Source organism: Pholcus phalangioides, unplaced genomic scaffold (assembly GCF_987345545.1).
Source record: "Pholcus phalangioides strain wild (caught in Gottingen) unplaced genomic scaffold, Ppha-v1.0 ptg000018l_1, whole genome shotgun sequence".
NCBI classification, from domain to species: Eukaryota; Metazoa; Arthropoda; class Arachnida; order Araneae; family Pholcidae; genus Pholcus; species Pholcus phalangioides.
This window is the reverse complement of record NW_028301611.1, coordinates 801,221-822,708: the sequence shown is the minus strand read 5'-3', so window position 1 is coordinate 822,708 and position 21,488 is coordinate 801,221. Positions and strand designations below refer to the sequence as shown.

At 39.2% G+C, this 21,488-nt stretch overlaps 1 protein-coding gene across 1 annotated transcript; it reads left to right on the top strand.

Annotated features, from left to right (window-relative positions):
* The first annotated feature begins 12,802 nt into the window (after positions 1 to 12,802).
* Positions 12,803 to 21,346, top strand: LOC149071497 (uncharacterized). The gene is made up of 2 exons (XM_089247912.1): positions 12,803 to 13,059; positions 20,606 to 21,346. Exons 1-2 carry the CDS (start codon positions 12,903 to 12,905, stop codon positions 21,220 to 21,222), a joined length of 774 nt encoding a protein of 257 aa, XP_089104038.1. The 5' UTR covers positions 12,803 to 12,902; the 3' UTR covers positions 21,223 to 21,346.
* Positions 21,347 to 21,488: the final 142 nt, after the last annotated feature.

The window sequence follows — 21,488 nt, the reverse complement described above, 5'->3', positions numbered from 1 at the left end:
TCTTTTAGTCACTTGCAAACTTGCGCACTGTTTTGGTGACTCAGATGCTTGCGCGTTCTCTAGGTTAGTTCTCCATGTGGTCTGGGATTTTTTTCTAAACGACACTATCTCGTTAAAATTCAAAACAAAGAACAGCTTTACGAGTATCACTAACAAGGAAGTTTCTTTTCTCCGAAAACTGTCCCCAGAATCCGTGATTTTTAAGAGTTCCGAGGCGTTTGATCATGCGGAACCCCCCCCCCCCCCCCAAAAAAAAAAACTGTCATGGAACCCCAGGGTTCCGCGGAACAGCAGTTGGAAACCCGTGCTCTGGACATCTGTAGGGGATGAGCACGCTTTTCCCCATCCTGGGTCGGCTTTGCTCAGGGATGTGAGGGCCATTCTTGTGAACCTAACGTGAACTTTATTTCTCGGGAATGCTTGTTATGTGTTCAAGTAGTGCTACCATCTGTCTTCCGGATTCGGAAGCAGACAACTCGGCAAGTTAAATTTTGTTCGTTGTGTCATGCTCGAATTTTTAAATGCTGTACGTCTGCAAACTTGAAGAAATGTCCTCTTGCCAATCAAAGTAACCACCTTAAATTATCAATGTTATTTCTATAACAGGTATATGAATCGTATTTCAAGCCCCACAAAGAAAAACCCGGAAAAACTTCAGCCGACCACCACTGTGGGGTTCGAACCCGGATTCTCACATCACGAGTCCGGCACTATAACCACTCGACCACCACAGCGGCAGAGATTGACAGAGCTCAGGATGATTCTTTTAACTTTTTATATTTTTCACAGAACAAATTTACTGTGAGGGATGGGACGCCAAAGATCCCAGCTGAAGGACGTGGGGTAACCTATATATTTTTTGTGTAAGTTACCGTAACTGTAATAAACCCGGTGATTATGGACCATCATGCCCCCCACAGCCTGAAGCAAGTCCCCTAGGCTGGGATATTTTGTGGGCCCGCAGAACAAACTTTTCATGGGCCCTTCAACAGTGAATTTGTAGCATGAAGGGAAATGATTGTCCCGGGCCCTACCTAACCTTGCGGGGCCATGGCGACCATTATATATTGCATATTATCGTGCCCTTCCCCCAGAACATGTCTATGTATGCCTTACATGGGTGGAACAGTGTCATCTTAACACAAACTCACCCGAGCCTGGCGGGATGGTCTTCAAATTTGTTTTAGTATACATGTAAATTCATAAGCAGACCATTTTTAGTCAGGCAGGACCTCAGATAAATCTTGGCCATGCATCCACCCGCGTCTCAGGTAGCTGTTTAAGATCTGAAGTTCTATAGCTAGAAATTTTTTTCTGCGGGGAGAGAGAAATCTACTCCTTTCAATGACCTTGCTTTGATTTCACCCAGCATAATGTGAATTCTTGAAGTGGTTTCCAATTGGGCTGTTAAACAGCACTCTTGGGTGCTAGCAAGCAATAGGCGAGATGAGTTTTAAATCATTAATCTATAGGGGAAAAAACAAATTCATTACAGCCTTCTCTCCTCTGGACCATTTCATCCCCCCTTCAGAAGTTATTGGTTGACAAGGAGGAAAAAATTTAAAGTATGGGAAACTGGGCTGATCACTTCTCCATGGTGTCAGAAGTGTTTCAATCATGTGGGTGATTGTCTTGGGCTTCACATAGGAAATTTTTTACTTCTGAAACGATTCTGGAATTATTTATTCTAATAATTCAGGATTCTCATCAATTTTGGGCGCGGTAGCCCGGTCGATAAGATGCTCGCCTGAAGTACCAAAGGATGTTTGGAGGTGTCGCGAGTTCGATACCCGGTTCGTCCCTGTCAGAAAACTTTCCTGACACAGGGGTACAACAAAAAACGGCGACTTGACCGCAGCAAAAATTGCTACCGCAGGGAGTTCCCCATCGAGGGATTAGCGCACCAACCTCTCTATGAGTATAAAAAGAACAAGCTTGCCGTTCGGAATCGGCAATAAATTGTAGGTCCCGGTCTAATTAGCCCTCGTGTGCAGAAAATGACCGTGGTGCGACAAAAATGATCAATTTTGGAATTATCTCTATCATTAATTCTGAATTTTCGCGATTAGTTTTGGAATAATTTCTTAACTAAATTTTAGATTTCTTTCATTCATTCCTATAATAATTTCTTTCATTTATTCTAGAATTATTTCTTTTATAAATTCCGAAATTACAGTATTTATTTCTTCTTGCATAAATTCTGAAATTACTTTTTTCATTGATTTCGAAATTATTTCTTCAATGAATTCTGTGGAATAAATCGTTTTTCAATGTTTTCAACTATGTTTAGAAAATGATCAGCGGGCCACACGTTGAAGACCCCTGGTATAACGGAAAGGCTATACAGTACTTACCATAGCGGTTTCTTTGTTTGTCACATCTTTTACCCTAAAAACAACGGTTTTTCTATTCCCGTCATTTCTGATTACTTTATAACAGTACTTACTAGGAAGATCCTCCATTGTGATCAATGTGATTTCGTCCTGAGAAACGCCTTTTGTTAAATTAATAAAATTAAGCGTAAGATTAAAAATTTAAAAGATAAAAATCGAAAAGGGGAAAAATAAAGAGAGAAAATTTGCCGAGAGAAATGTATAAAGAACGTGATGGTAACCTCTCCCAGCAAAATTTCCCGCAAAAATTTCTTTTTGACTAAATTTTTTCCACGCATTCCAAAAAATGTGCTGCCATCTACCGGTGAAAATTTGTCAAGTCTTTTACAATAGAAAAGTATTGCACTGCATTAATATTTTTTTCAAAAAATTCTTTTGCTTGATGAACTCTCAAAATTTCACACAAATGCTAAGAAATTTCCCACTTGGCCAAATTTTCCCACGAATATGGGAAATTTCCCACGAGTTACCATCACTGAAAGAATGACACGACATGGAAAGAGAAACTAGCCAAGCAAAGGGAAAGTAGCCAAACGGACAGCGTCTGACAACCTTCGTTTCGCCCAATCAGGGCGCAGAATCTGGACTCTCGAACATTTTGTCTGTAGATATGGTGAACTTGCGTGGCTACCTCTCTCCATTCGCATCCAACATCGTTCATATACAAGACGAGTGTGGATGGGGGAGTCTGAAGGGGTCGACCTCAATCAGATCAAGGACGTTTTTAGAAAAGGCCAGCTTAGGGGTACCTTAATTAAGTTAATAACAATGCACCTACCTATATAGTTTGAGTTAAAAAAAATTTTCGGCTCTCGAAAGAAATTTCAATCGCTGTACTGTTGATATTTGGCTCTGTTGACTAATGAGTTTGCCGACCATTGCTCTAGTGGGACCAGAGCGGGAGTTACTGTTGGTTTGGTGGTGGGAGAAGCGAATTGTGTGTAAGTTCGTAGGATCGTCCCGTATTTTACGGGACAGGAAACTTTTCCAATATTATTCGGTTCTTACCTATCCCCCCCCCCCCCCCAGATCCGTTCCTGAGCAAAGGCAGGCATCTTCAGCTGCTGGGAATGGAGCAGAGGCAGACATCTTAAACTGAGAAATGAGTGGAGGCAGAAAATATTCAACTCCGAATGGAGCAGAGGTACAAGGCATCTTCAGCGGCGAATAGACCCCAAGCAGAGATCTTCAGCTGCGAATGGAACAAAGGCAGGTATCTTCAGCTGCTAATGAAGCCGAGACAGATATCTTTAGCTGCGAATAAAGCTGTGGCAGACATCTTCAGCTTCGAATGGAGTGAAGGCAGGCGGATCCAGGGCGATGTGTCGGAGAAGCGACTCATTGTGTAGGTGCATTGGATCATCCGTATTTCACGGGACAGACTAATTTCTCCCATATTATTAGGCTCTTCGGAGGGGCGATGGCCCCCCGTCTGGATCCGCACTTGGGCATTGCAGTAAGAGGAGTGCGAAATTCGAGTTGAAAAAGTGAGAAGCTTTGTCGACAAAAAAAAAAAAAAACGTAGACAGGGGACACCAAAAATAGGTTCCGCACAACGAAGTACAGATATCTTCTCGAGTCACTCCTCTTCTTAACGCATATTAGTGCGTCAGGCACCCAGAGTAAAGCAGGAGTAAAACTCCACCTTCCTGAGTAAAGCAGGGCCTCTGTGTCAGATGTTTTTACCGGATAATCATTACTCTGTTATGAATTGAGGTGGAATGAGGTGGCGAATTGTGGGGAGGCTAGAAGCAGGCCAATCTCAAGTCCAGAATTGTGGAAACAGTTCCAGGATACCGATCCATCGACAGAATGCCTGGGCAAGGTCGTCCAAGAGCGCCACGACGGCCAGAGAAGATCGCGAGGCGTAACAGGAGCTTCTCAGCTCTCTTGTGACTTGTATGCAGCCACAGGAACCCGTGTATCAAGGGTGACTGTTTCCAAAAGACTTCACGAGAGAGGGTTGTTTGCAAGAAGACCTGCTGTTTGCGTCCCGCTCACTTCTACGGACAGGAGAATCCGTTTATCATGGTGCAGAGAGATTGGAGTATGGATCAATGGGCGACCGTTCTCTTCACTGATGAGTCCCGGTTCAGCCTAAGCACCGATTCTCGCCGTACGTTCATATGGAGAGAACCAGGGACCGCTACCTACCCTCCAATGTCCGCGAAATCGACCATTACGGCGGAGGAGGTTTAATGGTCTGGGCAGGCATCATGTTGGATGGCCGCACACCTCTCCATGTCTTTGAAAGAGGCACCGTGACTGGTGTGAGGTATAGGGATGAGGTCTTGGAACCCTATGTTCGCCTTTTCAGGGGTGCAGTTGGCCCCGAGTTCATTTTAATGGACGATAACGCGAGGCCACATAGAGCTCTTCTGCTCGACGATTTTCTAGAGAGTGAGGATATTCGCCGGATGGATTGGCCAGCCAGATCTCCAGACCTTAACCCTATAGAGCATGTCTGGGACGCTCTGGGGAGGGCAATTGCAACTCGCAACCCTCCTCCGGGAACCATCCAGGGAATGAAAACCGCGTTGCTGAACGAGTGGGACCAATTGCCACAGGAAATGATAAACTGCCTTATTTCAAGTATGAAATCACGCTGCGAGACCTGTATATCTGTAAGAGGGGGACCATACCCCCTATTAACCCATTTTTTTTGTTTATTCTGCAACCGCTGTTTCCGACTCCAACGAGTGTTACGCACGATCATGCGTGTGTATTACAATTATTGAATGGTTATTTGTTTTGTATTGCATCAATGTATGTACATATCAAATTTCATTAAAATCGGTACAGTAGTTCTAGAGATAATCGACCAAGTCTGCAAATTCTCTTAATTTCTTACACCAGTGTAGAATAAAAATGCAGTGGCGTCGGAACCGGGGGTGTTGTGGGTGCTCGAGCACACACGGAGGTTTGTAGAATGGGTCCGAGCACCCACAGAATTGATTCAAAAATCGAAATTTCTTACATGAATCTCAAGATGGCCACACTCACAGGTTCGAAACACTTCCGACGCCCCTGTACAAATGTGAAGTATGTATACTAATATGAAAGTATTCAAATATTTACACAAACTACACTAGAAATTAAGTTTAGTGTGGTAAATTTAAAAAAAAACCACAAGGTTCCAGGTAAGGTCCTACTTCACATTTTTCGCACCAAATTCGCGTTTCTTTGCGAATTCTTTCGCCAGTCGCAGTTTCTTTTGGAGAAACAAACTGTCTGCGAGGCTCTTTTTTTATTTTTTTTATGGGATTATGAGGTATGTGTGTCTTGCAAAGTGACGAGCTGTCAATCTCAAAGGGTTGAGAGTATAGAACTAGATCTTCAAGGTGTACTGCAATCAGTTAGTGAACTCCATGCTAATACGAAAATTTAGGCGACAATAACGTCATCTGTTGACCAAAACACAACTCAAAGTCTAAAATATTGTAAACAATGTATTATCGACAGTTAACCTCGGGGAAAAAAAGCGGGATGCGCTTTTGAATAGAGGGGGGGGGGGGAAACCTGCATACCCGCGAAAAAATCGCGGGATGAGCGAATTTTTTGTTGCCCTTGGAAATCGCGGGATAAGCGGTCGGTCGGAGGGTTTAAGACGTACTGGTCCTCTGCCTACTTTCCAAGTGCCTTACCATTGTCTGATTTCCCTCTTGCTTTCTCAAAATTTTTTTCCAAAAAAGTGGTATGGTTGAGGAAAGAATTAAAACATGCTTGTTACAAAAACTTAGGAAAAATGATCATTAAAATTTACGAGTGCATTTCTAAGAAATGGTGAAGTTGCAATACCACAAAATGGCATAAATCTGCGTTTTAGTCTTTTCAGAGGTTCTTGAGCATATATGTATATATTGTACAGGGTGATTATAAAAAAACTATCCCGACATATGGGCCCCTAACTATCATACCATTCACAGAAACTGAATGAAATTTTGGCATAAGGTATTTTGATGTATGCGCTCAAGAATGATATGGAAAACAACAGTGTCACTCTAACAGTTACGGTTACAGTGAGAAAATTTCGAAAATATCAAATGGCAACACCAAGTTTTTTGTATTGGAATGCGACCTCCATTGCGAAAAACCCTAAATAGCGTTAGAACGGCAACTGTAGCATGAAAATCACCGGCGGTAGATAGGCTAAAAGTGAGGACAACCAATAAGGACAGAGAAGCAGCATAAAATAAAGCATTTTATTGTGTTTCACAAATTTTCCACATGACCTTGTGGAGGACTAATCAGGCTGGGAAACGGTGTGACGAATGAAACGAACATTAATGCTCTGGTGCACGGCAAAGTCCTTTTTACTTTTTCCTTGCCTAGCTCCGGGGATTTTCGTGCTACAGGTGCCATTCCAACGCTATTTAGTGTTTTTCAGTATGGAGATCGCATTCCAATACAAAAAACTTGGTGTTGCCATTTGATATTTTCGAAATTTTCTCACTGTAACCGTAACTGTTAGAGTGACACTGTTGTTTTCCATATCATTCTTGAGCGCATACCTCAAAATACCTTATGCCAAAATTTCATTCAGTTTCTGTGAATGGTATGATAGTTAGGGGCCCATATGTCGGGATAGTTTTTTTATAATCACCCCGTAGGGGGAAAAAAAAGCCATAAAATGTGGATTTGATGCCTTCCAAGATGAGAGATGCCAAAATATATTTCCCCGCTTTTTTCGCGTCTACATCGGTATAACAACGCATCAATGTAAATATCTTCAAGCAGGTGTTACGACACGTCATGGTTTTTTCCTTTCGACAGTCTCCATTAAAATACGTTCTGATAAATTTGTTGCAATACAGCTTTGTAAGCGATTTTTGTGCGTTGGACCGATATAATCCGGCTTATGTCTGGATTGAAAACGGTCGTTGTTTCACAGCTTGGAAAGTAGGAATCCACTGTTCTAATGCGCAATGTTTTATTTTACTCATAAATGCGCATATAGTTAATGACACGTACAGAAAGACGGAGAAATAATTTTAAAAAATGTATTCCGAATCAATTCCAGGCTTGACACAAGTGTGGCCCTGGCTTAGGGGCCGTTCAAGTATTACGTCATCATCGATGGGGGGGGGGGGGTTTCCGATTTGCTGACTTTTGATGACGGGGGGGGGGGTTTGGATGATGCTTACGTCATGAACCACCCTCTATGAAAATATGAAATATTTTTAAAATGGCATCTTACTCGGTGCGCCAAAAACGAGTAAAACCTTTCGATAGTTTGTTGGCGATTGAAGTAGCATCCCCCTATTGATAAGTGCCCTACAGAGCCACTTTAGTGATCTCTAAATGTTTAGCGGATCCAAGTGATCTGGAAATGTGTCCTAGCCAGACACATCCAGGATTCCAGAGATTGATCTGATTTATTAAAATTTCATTCATAATAAGAAAATAGGAAGTATCTCACTCTTGGATGAGGGTAGAGGGGGGCCCTGGATAGGACGGGGGCGGCTGTGAATATTCATTTATAAAAGTGAATATATTTCGACTTCATTTAAATTTTCATTGTGCGTAAATGTTTATTTATGGCTTTTGGTGATCTCGTTTTCTCATTTCAGAATGCTTCGAGTTTATGTGAACTGTCTTGACAGCTTTTTCTTTGAGCACTGGCGTACGTTGGAGGGGGGGGGGGGGAGAGAGAGAGAGCAGAGCCGATATTATAGTGTATTTCTGCCTTAAAAAATGAACCAACTCATGGGAAGAAGAAAAAAAAAGAAAAAGAGCCGAACCCCTTTTTTTCCACATTGAGAAAATCCTACGTGCGCTATAAACATGTGTGTGGCGAGGGAACCCTTTCTAAGTGAGAAACAAGTGATCACGGCACTGACTGAAACGGCATATCACCGTTTGGATGCCGAATCGGAGACCAAGATAAAAATCGTGGGCATCGCACATTGTTTGCAACACTTGTGCCAGCAACTTGTAAAATTAGATTAATATAGTTTGTTTCAGGTTAACTTTGCAGTGAAGAGAAAGGTAGAGAGTGTATTCCTTCGCCGCAAAATACAGTTCCCATACATCGCAGGTTTCTGATGATCATTTATATAGAATATTTCAAATTTTTTTATGATTTCGAAAAAGATACTGAAAAAATACCGTTTTGAACTAATGTATATTCGTTAAAAATTTTTAAATCAGAAAAAATATTGGTTACTATCATCAAAAATCCATGGCGAGCTCAAGAGCATTTTGGCGCGATTTCCAAGAAATTTTCCCCGCCAATATCACTGTCGTGCTTTTTTTTGGTTGTATAATTATATATATCGTCATTTTGTTGAATTTTCCAATACACTTTTCCATTCAGTTTTGCATGTAGTTATAGGCCTACACACCCAGACGAATATTCAATCAGGTTTTTTATTCTCCCGAAAATAACCTCCAACGAATTCAGATATTCACTCACAGATTACAGGAAAAGTCCCTCTTTCACTACAGCGCCGATACCGTTGTGAGAGGCTCTTTATGGGTGTAGGTTACGGTTCCAGGCGCCCTCTCCTTTTTTTTAAATTATCTATTTCTTGCCGTGTTCGTGGGATAGGTAGGGGTGGTTTCTGAATTCCAATAGCCGATAGCGGAGGGTGTTGACATAAGTAATGTCTCTTTTGCACATACACACACATACAGAGGCTGTCTCTCCAGATAAATATAAATAAGCAAGAGAGAGACCCACAATGGTTTAGGCTTGCAGTGTATTTTTTCCTTCTGTGACAGTTGTATCTTTTCACCAGAGACAGACACGCTAAAACGTTCTCCGTTCTTTTTGGCAGTAATGCATGAAGCCCGTTATTGAAAAGAGGAATTTTGGATTGCAGATGGAACACATGTTGGAGCAACAGCAATTAATAAGTAATAGAGAATCCGATAGTTCTACAACTTCAAGTGAGGATTCCATAGAATGGGAATCCGTAAAAAATGACTAAAACTGTAGTGATAATAAGTGTAATCGACGTATACCGTGAGTTTGGGTGGGTGAGCGACGGATATTTTTCGGCAAGAAAAGTGGGTAAAAGAATTCTAAATTTTTCCGTATCATTTTTATTATTTGGGGCCAAATTCAGACGTGAAAACCGAGTTAATAGAAGTTACTAAGATACTTTTCAATAAAAAAAAAATGATTTCAAAAACCGCCCTTTACTTTCTGAAAGTATCGACAATGATTTTTTTTTTTCATTAGCTAATTTTTTGTTACTAACCGACTGCAATTTTTTCTACAAGCATTACGTTATACGTAAAAAATATTTTGATTGGCGAGATTGGCGAGAATCAGCCATACCTTACCGAGGCTGCGCATCGATACATTGGTTAAGAGGCTTTCGTTCCCATAGCAACGAGTGATGCGGTTCCCTCGTAGCTTCCTCTTCACTGCAAAGTTAACTTGAAACGGACTATAAACACATAATTTTATACATGAACAAAACGCCTATTATTTCCTGTCAATCTCAAACACATGAAACTAAGTTTTATTTTGAGTTTTTCTTTTATCTTATTCTTATTTTCTTTCCCAATTCTTGCTTGTTCTGTTTTCTAAGCTTCATTTTTCATTTAAGCATTTCAGAAGTTGCTTCGGCAGGAATTTAGTCTCATGCTTTTTTTGTCTTAATATCTGTATTTGTGGATAGAAAATAATTTTCTTAAAAGATATAGTATGTTTGAAGGAAAAAATGTATATTTAAGATTGTTCACAGAGGAGGGTACCACTCCAATAAGATTGGTAGGCCTGACAGCAATGTCACGTCATACAATTTGAATAATGTGAAAATGATTGATCCTACAATAGGCCACCCTTTCAACTTCATGTGCAGTTTGTGTCTTTAAAGCATAATCGATTTTGTATTTAGAATATGATGGTATGAAATTAATACTCTTTAGTGCAAAATGAAATGTGTTGCTTTGACTGATTATTGGCATCCTTTTTCACCTGTTTTCTTTTTTACAAAGCGGGCTTGGACACCAAACGGCAACTGAAAGAATATAGCATGGTATATGGTAAAAAAGGTTACAGAGTTTTCTCATAACTTTTGAAATACATTTTTTAAAACTTGAAGCCTATTACTGGTGTACTTACCTCACACTATACACGTACAGGATCCTAGAAATTCAGGTCATTTGAACACACCACCAATAATTTTAAATGTATTTTATATGACCTGTTCAAATAAAACTGGTTCCAGTTTTCTGGGGATTAAATGAAGAGAGCAAAGATAAAGCAAGCACAAATAGAATTATTAGACATGATTTAATATTGCTCCATATACAAGTTTTTAAAGAGATATTTTCAAATATTGATAAATTTTTTTGATGCAGTTGCGGTTAAGACGACTTTTTATTGTAGATGAAATAGGGTGCTTCATGCCAGCAAAAAAATTTCAGCAATCCTATGTTTCAGACAAAACCTATAAAACATTGAAAATACATTTCTTTTAATTTATTGAATATTGAGAATATTTTGATATATAGTAGCCTACATTAGAGAAATATATTTTATGAGTATGATATTCGCAGGTGCAACTTTTCACTGGCTCAAGCGCCCCCCCCCCCAACGATATTTCATGAAATCATGATAATTTTAAATAGGTATATATTGAAATATTGAGCTGGTGTCCCACCAATATCTTTGATAACTTTATGCCTATGGTGTGAAAAATGCACATTCTCCATGGATGCAACTTGGATTCGTCTGGGAATTTCGAGGGCGTCGGTCAAAACGTGTAAAAATTGTGGGAAAAAAACACACAAGCAAACACATTCAGGCCAATGAAGACACACTGTATATGTTTCAGAGTGAAAAAAAAAGAAGAGAAAATGAGTCTCGAAATATCTGAAAAGTTGGGCAAAAAAGCGAAAGGACGTTCGGAAGACACTTGAAATGACACCGAAAATGAGGACGGATGTTACCCCCCCCCCCCTACATGAATAGGGTAATCAGATTCCAAAACTGAGAAAAGAGGACCCTTAGAAACTTCACATTCCATAATCTCCACAACAAATTGCACCACTGTACTGATTCATAAAACCGGCCATAAGGTGCCGTTCAAGTATTACGTCAGCAAATTTTAAGCCATTTTTGACCCTCTCTCCCCTTTGCAGCAATAGTCAGCGAAACTGACCCCCCCCCCCACCTTGTCAGCAAAATTTCGTCAGCACTGCCCCTTGCCTCCTAACGCATATTGGTGGGATCAGAAACGTACGAGGGAGGGGGGGGGCATGCTCGTGGACCTCCCCCCAAGACGAAAACATTTTTTTCTTTTAAATTGCAAAAAATATTAAAAATTTTTTTTTTTTTTTCGAAAGAAATACTTTTGTATGTTATTATAATCAATTTTTCTGTCAATTTCAATGCTATTTGAAAGGTAAGAACTCAAAATTTCTCTTTAAGAAATTCATTGCAACCCACCCTTTAAGCCATGCATGGTAAACCCTTGAACCGAGGACCGAATGTGGCCCTGAAGGTTATCTGATGTGGCTTCCCCCCACAAACCTAATTTTGTAAAAATGAACTTAGCGGCACATTTACAAATCGCTTAAATGGCCCGAGGCAAAATTCCAGAGCATTTAAAAAGCCCGTCAGCACACTTTCAAGGTCACTGAAGTAGGCCTCAAAGATCACTTTCACATTCAGAAATCACTCAAGTAATCCGTGACGCCGTTCCAGAACACTTAAACGATCCGTGGCACATTTAGAGACCCCTTGAGTGACATGTGGTGCAGTTTTAGAGCACTTAAGCGGGCCCCAGTGCGGTTCTACATCACTCAAATTACCCGCGGAACATTCTCAGATAATTAACTTATACAAATCATATGCGGAGATAGACTTGGATGCAGTGCCGTGCATGGGTCCACCCGGTTGAAGTTTTCGAGAATTTGCCCGATAGGGCTTCAGGAAAAATCACTTGGCCCGGGGGCCCATGATGCTCTTGAGACGGCCCTGCTTGGAAGTCTGGGTTGGAGGTAAAATGATGTCAATTGATATATACACTAGACGACTCAAGGGCGTAGCGGGGGGGGGGGGGGGTGATTAAAGTGGTTCCCCCACGAACGAAATTTCTGGCTACGCCTCTGAGACGACTTCATTTTTGACGCTGGGGGGGGGGGGTGGGTTGCCACTGTACCGCCCATCGAGAAGATATTTCTCCTCACTTTACTTTATTTCTCCTCTAAGGCACCGCCGCCAAAAAAAAGAAGGACGGATGGTAACCTTATATATAAGAATGACAGACAAGATGATTGAACTCAACTGTTGCCATCTGTGGTTATTCATTTGAACTAAAGACTGGAGATACGTACTCTTTGAGTTACATCGATGATTTATAGATGTCGCTATTTCTCGTACGAGTTGAACGTAAAACGCCAAGCGCAACACGCCGTCGGCTCACCCAATAGGAGAGCAGCGTGAGTATTTTCCTACTTAACACTTATTACTGCGCTGGCGTTTTTTGTTGCAGACCTTCTCTGTATTGTTTAATAGCGTTCTTGTCATTGTTGTTGCACAAAAAAAAAATGGCAAAAATGCGCTTCACGAACGAAGAAGACGAGCAGTTGATACAAATGGTTGCTTGTCACGATTTCATGTGGGACATGAAACACCCGGATTTCAAACACACTTTCAAAAAGGATGAGGTTTGGAAAGACATTGGCAAGATGCTCAACAAAACAAGCAAGTGCCATCTCAATTCATTCATTATTCAATATCATGGATAGACATTATTTTCTCTCATTACATGACTATTGTAAAATAATCAGTAAATCTTGTAAAATTTCTCACTCGAGATTTGAGTGCCCAGGATCCCCAAGTACAGGGGGGTTTGGGAGCCCTCATGAGAATGAGATCGCATTGAAAATGCCGAGAGGTAATCATGCGAATTGGTTGGCAGTCATTTCTCGCCTAAAGGGGTGGAGGGGGGGGGGTAACTCAGAAAAATCACTCGGTGGCGGTTGGGGGGGGGGGGGTTTAAGGATTTTAACATGAGGCTCTGGCAAAGCTGCCTTAAGGCTCCTTTACATTGGGCGAGTATACTAGCTCTTCTCAGGCAATTGAAGTAGCTGGTGAGCGAACATGTTTTCATGTAGTGCAGCAAGTTTCAATTACACACAACTAGTAAAATCGCTCACCAGAGATGAGCGAGCGACTCGTTTTCTTTTTTTGTGAATTGTCTTTCTCTTTTGTTGCGAGGCAAAGCGAGAGAGGGAAGAAAGTAGCCACAAAAATACGGTGAGTAGCGGGAGGAAAGTAGTCCACCCTTCATCTTTACTCGCACTAGCAGAGTGAGTTAAACTAGTTAATGTTATCACACAGAGCAACTTTAGTAGCAGCGAGTAGCTAGTAAACTTGCCTAATGTAATTGAGCCTTTAAGAGTCTACGCTCAACCAAATTTGGGGCCTCGGGCAAAGTATTAATTAAAGGCCCCCCCCCCCCCCGTTGCAACTGGGGTCAAAGAGCTTTGATTAATCAGGACCAAGCTGCTACTCCTTGTGCGCCAAAAATATGAACTGAACTTGTTGTTCAATTGAATCTTTTGCTACAAATTCTAAATAATTCTTCTGCAAACAGAAACCAAATTTCTCTTCAGAAAATTTCTTCAATCAATCAGTGATAAATCTCACGGGATATACATCAGTTTTGAGACATTACATTAACATTCAGCTAACTGTAGGGTATCAAACTGATGCCTAGAAATTCTCCTGGGGCTGTGTGCGCCTTCATTACAAGCCGCCCCTGATTGATATATAACTCAATTTTTTTGGGCCCTCCACTTGCCCATGCAGGTGAGAGAAAATCATGTTTTAGATAGGAAACTCACCCACTATAGTGGATCTCGCCTACAATGTTCCCATTAGAATGGGGAACTCCGTTCCCCACGTAGTACCAGGCGTGGATCCGAGATGATTTGTCGGGAGGGGCAAATTGTGCAAGTTTGTTTGATCTTGCATTTTACGGGACAGACACAAATTTTCCCATATTATTTGGCTATTGGCAGAGATTGATTTGATATTGTAAAAGGGGTCTTAAAACATTTTATGGATTTTTCATTAGTAAAAGCGAAATTTTGGGGATATTTTCCCATTCAAAAACCGTGACGACAACTGTTCAAGCCATCGCCAACCAGTAGGTTAATGTCCTTGGGTTAAATTACCTCTCAAAAGTCAAATCTTGCAAACCAAAAAAATTTGTCGGGCCCGAAACGGGACATATAGATAAAGCAGATATATATGCGATCGTGCCAATTGATTTTTATTTTCGTTAGAATTGACAAAAAAAATTTTGATTCGATCTATTTAAGAAAAAATTTGATGAATCAGTGTTTTTGAAATATTGTCTGAGGCTTTCATGGCCGGCGTTAAATGACTTGCAAACAGTTTCCAGGTTATTAGGCCATGGTCTTGGAGATTTTCTTCCTGACGTTTCGCCACATCTGTGGCAGGCATCATCTGAGGTTATTTGGACGTAAGTCTCCGCGGCAAGCGAGAAAGGCTCATCTACTGTCATTGACTTGTTCTCTATATGCACTTCTGAGACTTGATCGGCCGCAGAAGAACCGCATTGGTCGGCTTGTGTGGATGTATTGTGCGCTGATTGGCTGCCTTGGACGATATTATCTCGGTCTTTTCGAGGTGCACTACCATGCTCGTCTTCATAGAGAAGCCATCAAAATATTCAAGCACCAAACATAAATCGAAAGGAGGAGACGAAGGTGCATCCCACTCGAGTCCCGGTACTTCAGCGGCGTAGAGAGTCGAGATGTGCTTCCGATGAATGCCAGAGAGAAAATGACCTCGACAGCCAATCGCTGCCAGACACCACTTGCAGCCAATCAGCGCACAATACATCCACACAAGCTGACCAATGCGGTTCTTCTGCGGCCGATCAAGTCTCAGAAGTGCATATAGAGAACAAGTCAATGACAGCAGATGTACAAAGCCTTTCTCGCTTGGCACAGAGACTTACGTCCAAATAACCTCAGATGATGCCTGCCACATGTAGGCAAAACATCAGGAAGAAAATCTCCAAGACCATGGCCTAATAACCCGGAAACCGTTTGCAAGTCACGAATCAGTGTTTGTTATATCGGGGTCTGACTGTATAAACCAGTGTTTCTCAAAGTGCGTTGCGGCTCTTATGGCCATCGCAGAGAGCTGGAGATATTTGTTTGTGTCTCATTTATATGTGAAAACATTGACTAAACTAACATGATAAGCATCAAAAATTGGTTTAAACCGTCGAAACCATCAAAAACCTAAATGAACTTTTGGATAATGTTTTGAAAACAATAGGTGTATAACATAATGGGAAAACTTATTTTGCATATTATGTTTTATTTTGAAACATTAATTTATTACGATTAAAACGAAATATAATTTTCAATTTTTTAACATACAGAGTCTAGAACAGATAATATATAATTTTATTTCCATTTTATCTACACTAGAGATGTAAAATTCTCGAGAATAATCTTTCGGAGAATATTCTCTGGTAGGCCACTATTACAAGTAACTTGAGAATATTCTCCTGTTATTCATGATATAGTTAAATATAATATCCTTGAGAAAATTCTGTGGAAGGACTACTTTTATAAATTACTGGGGAATATTATAGAAAATAATAATAATAATATTATTCTGACTATTAATAATAGGCCTTCCAGAGAATATTCTTGTTACCGAAATTTTTCCAGAGAGTACTATCAGGAATATATGTAATATACATATATAATCTCGATAAATAACTTGAGAATAATAATTATTTTTGATAAGAATATTCTCTAGTAATTTATAATAGTCCTTTGAGAGAATAGTCTGTCCCCGTCTCTCTTCCCGTCAAGAAAATTGGTGTATTGAAGTTTGTAAGCAAGAAAATGAAACCAACATTGCGCAACTTTTAGAATGTGAGTGATACAGAATTTAAGTGTATGTGCATTGAAGAAGAAAACAGTTCTGTATCTTAGAATCAAGGCGATTGTATAAGAATAGCTTCCTTTATCAATCAACTTTGGTTTAATTTATTTTGTTGTGAACTTATTTCTGAAAATTTATCTAATTTTAAAATGGTTTTTTAAGGTTTCAATATAAAGGTTTCTAAAATCTTTAACCAAACTTTCAAAACCTTTCGTCATCACCTGGAGAATATTCTCGAACTAAAAGTTGTCATATTGGGGGGTGATTATACCAAAAATTATTTTGTTGTAAATGTTTCAGGCAATGAAAACTGATTTATATTTCACAATATAAACAAAATTAGTAAAAAAATTTAAATTATTTAAAAGAAAAATGAATATTCTCGATTATTCTCCAATTTTTACATCCAGGAGAATATTCTCACCTCACGTCTCTATCTACACTACTGATTATCTGTGGTATTTGGTGAGAACACGATCTCTCCAAAAAATGGCTTTTGATCTAAAAGTTTTGCTAATTATAACTAATTAGAAGTGTGAGAAATGCACAAATACGTGCATACGGCTAAACAATATGCTAATGTATGATATTTTTGTTTGCATTTGCTTTATTTTTGAGCTTTAAATGACAATGAAAATTCTTATATGTGAAAAATGTGATTTTGGAGTTATCATGTTCTGACCAAACACCACAGAATTTTAGCAAAATGGAGCTGTTTATTCAAGATATGTGTGATAGGAGATCAGGGTTAGGTTTTTGATCTTAGAAATTAGCTCAGTATTAAAGCTGACCAAAACTTACTGCCAGTGTTTTAAAATAGATATGTTAAATAACCAAACACTTTTATGTCGATTAAAGTGTTTTATATTTTACTGAGCATAAAATATGTGTTTTGATATTTTAAATTTTCTACAAAAAATTCTCGCGCAGCATCTGTTAATATGCTAATTAAACTAATTTATTCTCACCTAAAAATATCTTGGATCAGGTTGTGTAAATCCAGAGTTTTAAAGAGTATTTTCGATCAAAGCACAGAGGTGGCAGGACTTGATACCCAAAGCATTGTTTTGCTACAGCTTCAGTTGGAAAAACATTGCAATATACAACCTCTGACAATAAAGCTCGGTGAATGAAGTCAGAACGGCTGATCTGGCAACACTGGCGAAGCAAAATGCTACACATGTGTAGTGGCAGGTGTTGACCATCTGCCGCCAGTTGAGCTTCATTTGTGTTCTGTGAAAGACTTGTTTTACAAAGTGCTTGTTTAGTGCGTTGGTTCTTAACTGAGAACAGGAAAATCCACAAGGAATTTCTACCTGAGGGAATGACGATGAATGCTGCAAGGTACATTGAAATTTTTACCCGTTTCATGAAATGTCTATGCAGGGTACGACCTCAGTACGCACAACAAGGTTCATGGTTTCTTGTTCACAACAATGCTCGCCCTCACACAGCCAATATTGTCAAACAGTTCCTGGCAAAAAAAGGGGTGGTGCAAATTGAGTATCCACCATACTCGCCAGATCTCAATCCTCCAGACTTCTTCCTATTTTCACGACTCAAACTCGCTTTGAAAGGAAAGAGATTTGACGAGGTTTTAGAACTCCATCCCAAAAGAAGACTTCTTGCAAAGATTCCAGGACATGTATAGGAGATCTTAGCGGTGCATAGTAATGGGAGGTGACTATTTCGAAGGACAGTAAGGTAACTTTCGTTAACATTTCATCTACGTTAATGTTACAGGAACTTCATTCACCAAACTTTATTGTTAGAGATTGTATAAATGCTGGTAAATATACCATATCATAGTCAAACTTTCCTTTGCAATACGAATAAGTTATAATAAGCATCATATATATACAAGCCAGCACTGCCAAATTAAAAAGGACATTTTAGTCCTAAAGTTTAGTATTTTGATTGCTAGATATATTCTAATGTTATGCACAAGGGTATTGTTTTAATTATCACAGGGTTCATACAAAATTTCCTAAATAAAAATTAAGGAGTTTTTAAGGAGTCATGGCAAACTTCATAACTTATAAGTCTTACAGCAAAAAAAGGGGCGGGGCACATATGCAAATTTATTTTTAATTTGCCAAACAAATTTTCCCTCTTCTCAAAAATATAGACGTAGAAGTGGTTCAGAAATTACAACTTTTGATTTGTTAACCAGCATCATAAAAATTCATAAAATAATCAATCCACATACTTTTCCATTGTCACCAAAGTATTCTAAAACTTTCAAGTTTCGGTCACTCGTAACAGCATCACATAAATTATAAAAATTCTAAAAGTGATATTCATTCCCCCCTCCCCCAATCATTCAAAATCCACAGCTGACAAAGATTTTTCTCACAAAATTATATATTTGTAGCAACTCTTTATTCATCTCTCGCTCAAAGTGGATCAACACATACAAATTCTTTAAAATTAAGTTTTTCAGTTATACTCAGAAAGAAATTGTTACAAAATGAGAGCAAATTACGATCAAGGATACGATAGGAATTTCACGATGAAAAGCCTGATGAGGGACCGATAATTTGAATAAGGAGCTGCAGTTACCACAATCCGATTTTCGGGGGCAAAATCGAGAGCGGGGGAAAGTCGACTTTTTCTTTAGAAACAGCTAGAAGGGATTTTAAGGGCCCTTAAAAAGGAAATGAAAATTAATGATTTTTTAAGGAGTTTTTAAGCACTGTACGAACCCTGTATCAGTGATTATATCAAGATGAATTTTTACAGAAATCAGCATTATACATATTTCCGTCGTTGATAGTTAATTCGAAATTGTCTATCTCCGTAAATTCTGAAAGTAATTTATGAATTTCCCAATCATTAGAAACAAAACTCAAGCTGATCGAAGGACCAGACACGGTTCTAGCCCTGATACTGCGTGAAGTCACTTGATAAGACACCAATTTTTTATGTCGACTAATAATTCAAATTTGCTCAACAAATTGGCTCTGAGAATAGGTCTTGTGACCTGTGATCAAGAACGTAAAGGGCAACTTTTGCTTCAACCCTAAATTGACATTTTCAAAATGAGTGCCAAAAATTTTAATTTGCGAGACGTTTGCAGCAAACAATTTTATTTCATAGGTTTTAATTTTTTTGTAACTTTTACTACGCGGAATCATGGAAACGGCCGTGCCAGTATTGACCAGTACCACTTAATACGATATAAAAAATACGGGGAGGGGGAAATGTTATACCTCAAGAAAAAGGTGTCGCCCGCTCTGTATTCCACAATCAAGAATATGACGCACAGGGCCGAAATCCCAGTGATGCATTGATTTGAAATATTTAGAACTGTAACATGGTGAAACTTTGAAAATCATGACACAAATCTGATCAGGGAAAAAAAGGCAAGCGACTGAGTGTTGCCACAACATATATGGTGTAAATAGATGATTTGAATAATATCAAATAGTTAACCATAGTTTTTCCTGCAGCTTTTATGCTATGCTTTATTCAAATTGCATATTTTATATGGGGGGGGGGGGAACCCATATATATTGTCCAAAATAATTCTGTAGGGTATACAAAATTATTTTACAATCATATTAAGTATTTATTATTTGTACAGCACAGTCACTTTAAACATTTCATGCGATTAATGTGTATATTTCCAATGGGAATTTTTTGCATTGAAAAGCAATATTTGAGGTTTGACATGGCAGTTTAAACAGTAAAAACTTGCCAACCCTGCTGCGGGTGACAGTGCTGTCTTAAGAGCATCATGGGGCCCCTGGGCCAGGTTAGGGCCTCAGAAAAATAACTTGGTCCGTTCTATCTTTTACCTTTTTTTTGTTTTTGTGAGGTCCCCGGGTGACAGAAGATGAGAACCGCTAGTATAAACAAAATTAATTTTTTTTCTTCATTACTTTAAAGAAAGACTGTTTTTGATTATTCAATTTTTACATCAAGGAGAATATTCTTTCTTCACATCGAATTCACACACGACAGTCAAGACCTGTATCCATTCTAAGAGATCCCTTCCATCTCTCCAAAATACCTTTAGGACTGGATTCTAAACTGCACCTAATGAGTGTGAATAAATATGCTAGTAGAGGAAGAATTTTTGTGTGGAGAACCGAGACAAGACGATCTCTGGAATCATAGTCATCACTGATGTGTGTGTAAATAGAGCTTGATGGGATGCTGTAATTAAATGCTAATGACCTACACTATACTCTCCCGTGAAAAGAGAATCAAAACAAGATTTAAACAAAAGTACAATTGTAGTGTATTTTCTACAGTTATTTAGATGTCTTAGTTTACTATATTATGCTTTCTGTATGTGTTGCAGGAAACGAGTGCCAAAAACGATGGAAAAGTATCCGTGACCACTATAAAAGGCAGAGGAAAGACGAACATACAGGATCTGTTGCTAGTAAGAAGAGAGCAGTCTACTGGGACAGGCTGAGATTTTTAGATAACGTCGAAGATGAAAGAGACAATTTTCCAAACGTTCTCGTTGAAATACATGAAAAAGAAGGGGCATCCATCCAACTGGACAATGAGCACAACAGCAGCACTGGGGAGGACTGTCTTTCGCTGAGAAATCAAGATGAAATGCCAGACCAGCCTTCTCAAGCTGCAGTATTCCAAGTTCCAACACTGAAACGAAGGAGGGAAAATTCCTCGATAGTACAATACTTGCTGGAAAAAATAGATGACAAAGGAAATTTGAGTAACTGTATCAAAGAACTGACGAAACCAGAGGAGCAAGACGAAATCGACCTGTTTTTCAAAAGCATAGCAATGACTGTGAAAAAATTCAGACCGGAACTTGTGACACAGACTAAAATGAAAGTCTTTCAAATTGTAACCGACATGGACGTATTGAATCAGAAGAGTCAATCTGCCAACAGGAATTTGAGAAATCGGAAAGAGAGCAATTCACCTACTAACCACAACTCGTGAGGGTTTCCTTCAGAAGCCAAATATCATTGAGAAATATTCAAAATTGATTTGAAAACACACATGTTTAGTATATCTTTGTATGTAATTGCAGCTGTTGTAAATAAAAGCTAAAAATTTATAACAATCTTTGTTGTCCTACCTTTATGATATAGGAACTTAAAAATCTAACAAAAGACATTCATACAATGGTAAAGAAAAATTGTAACAGCGATTATTTTAAGGGGGGGGGGGAAGAAATTATGTTGAACACTACAACATATTTTTTT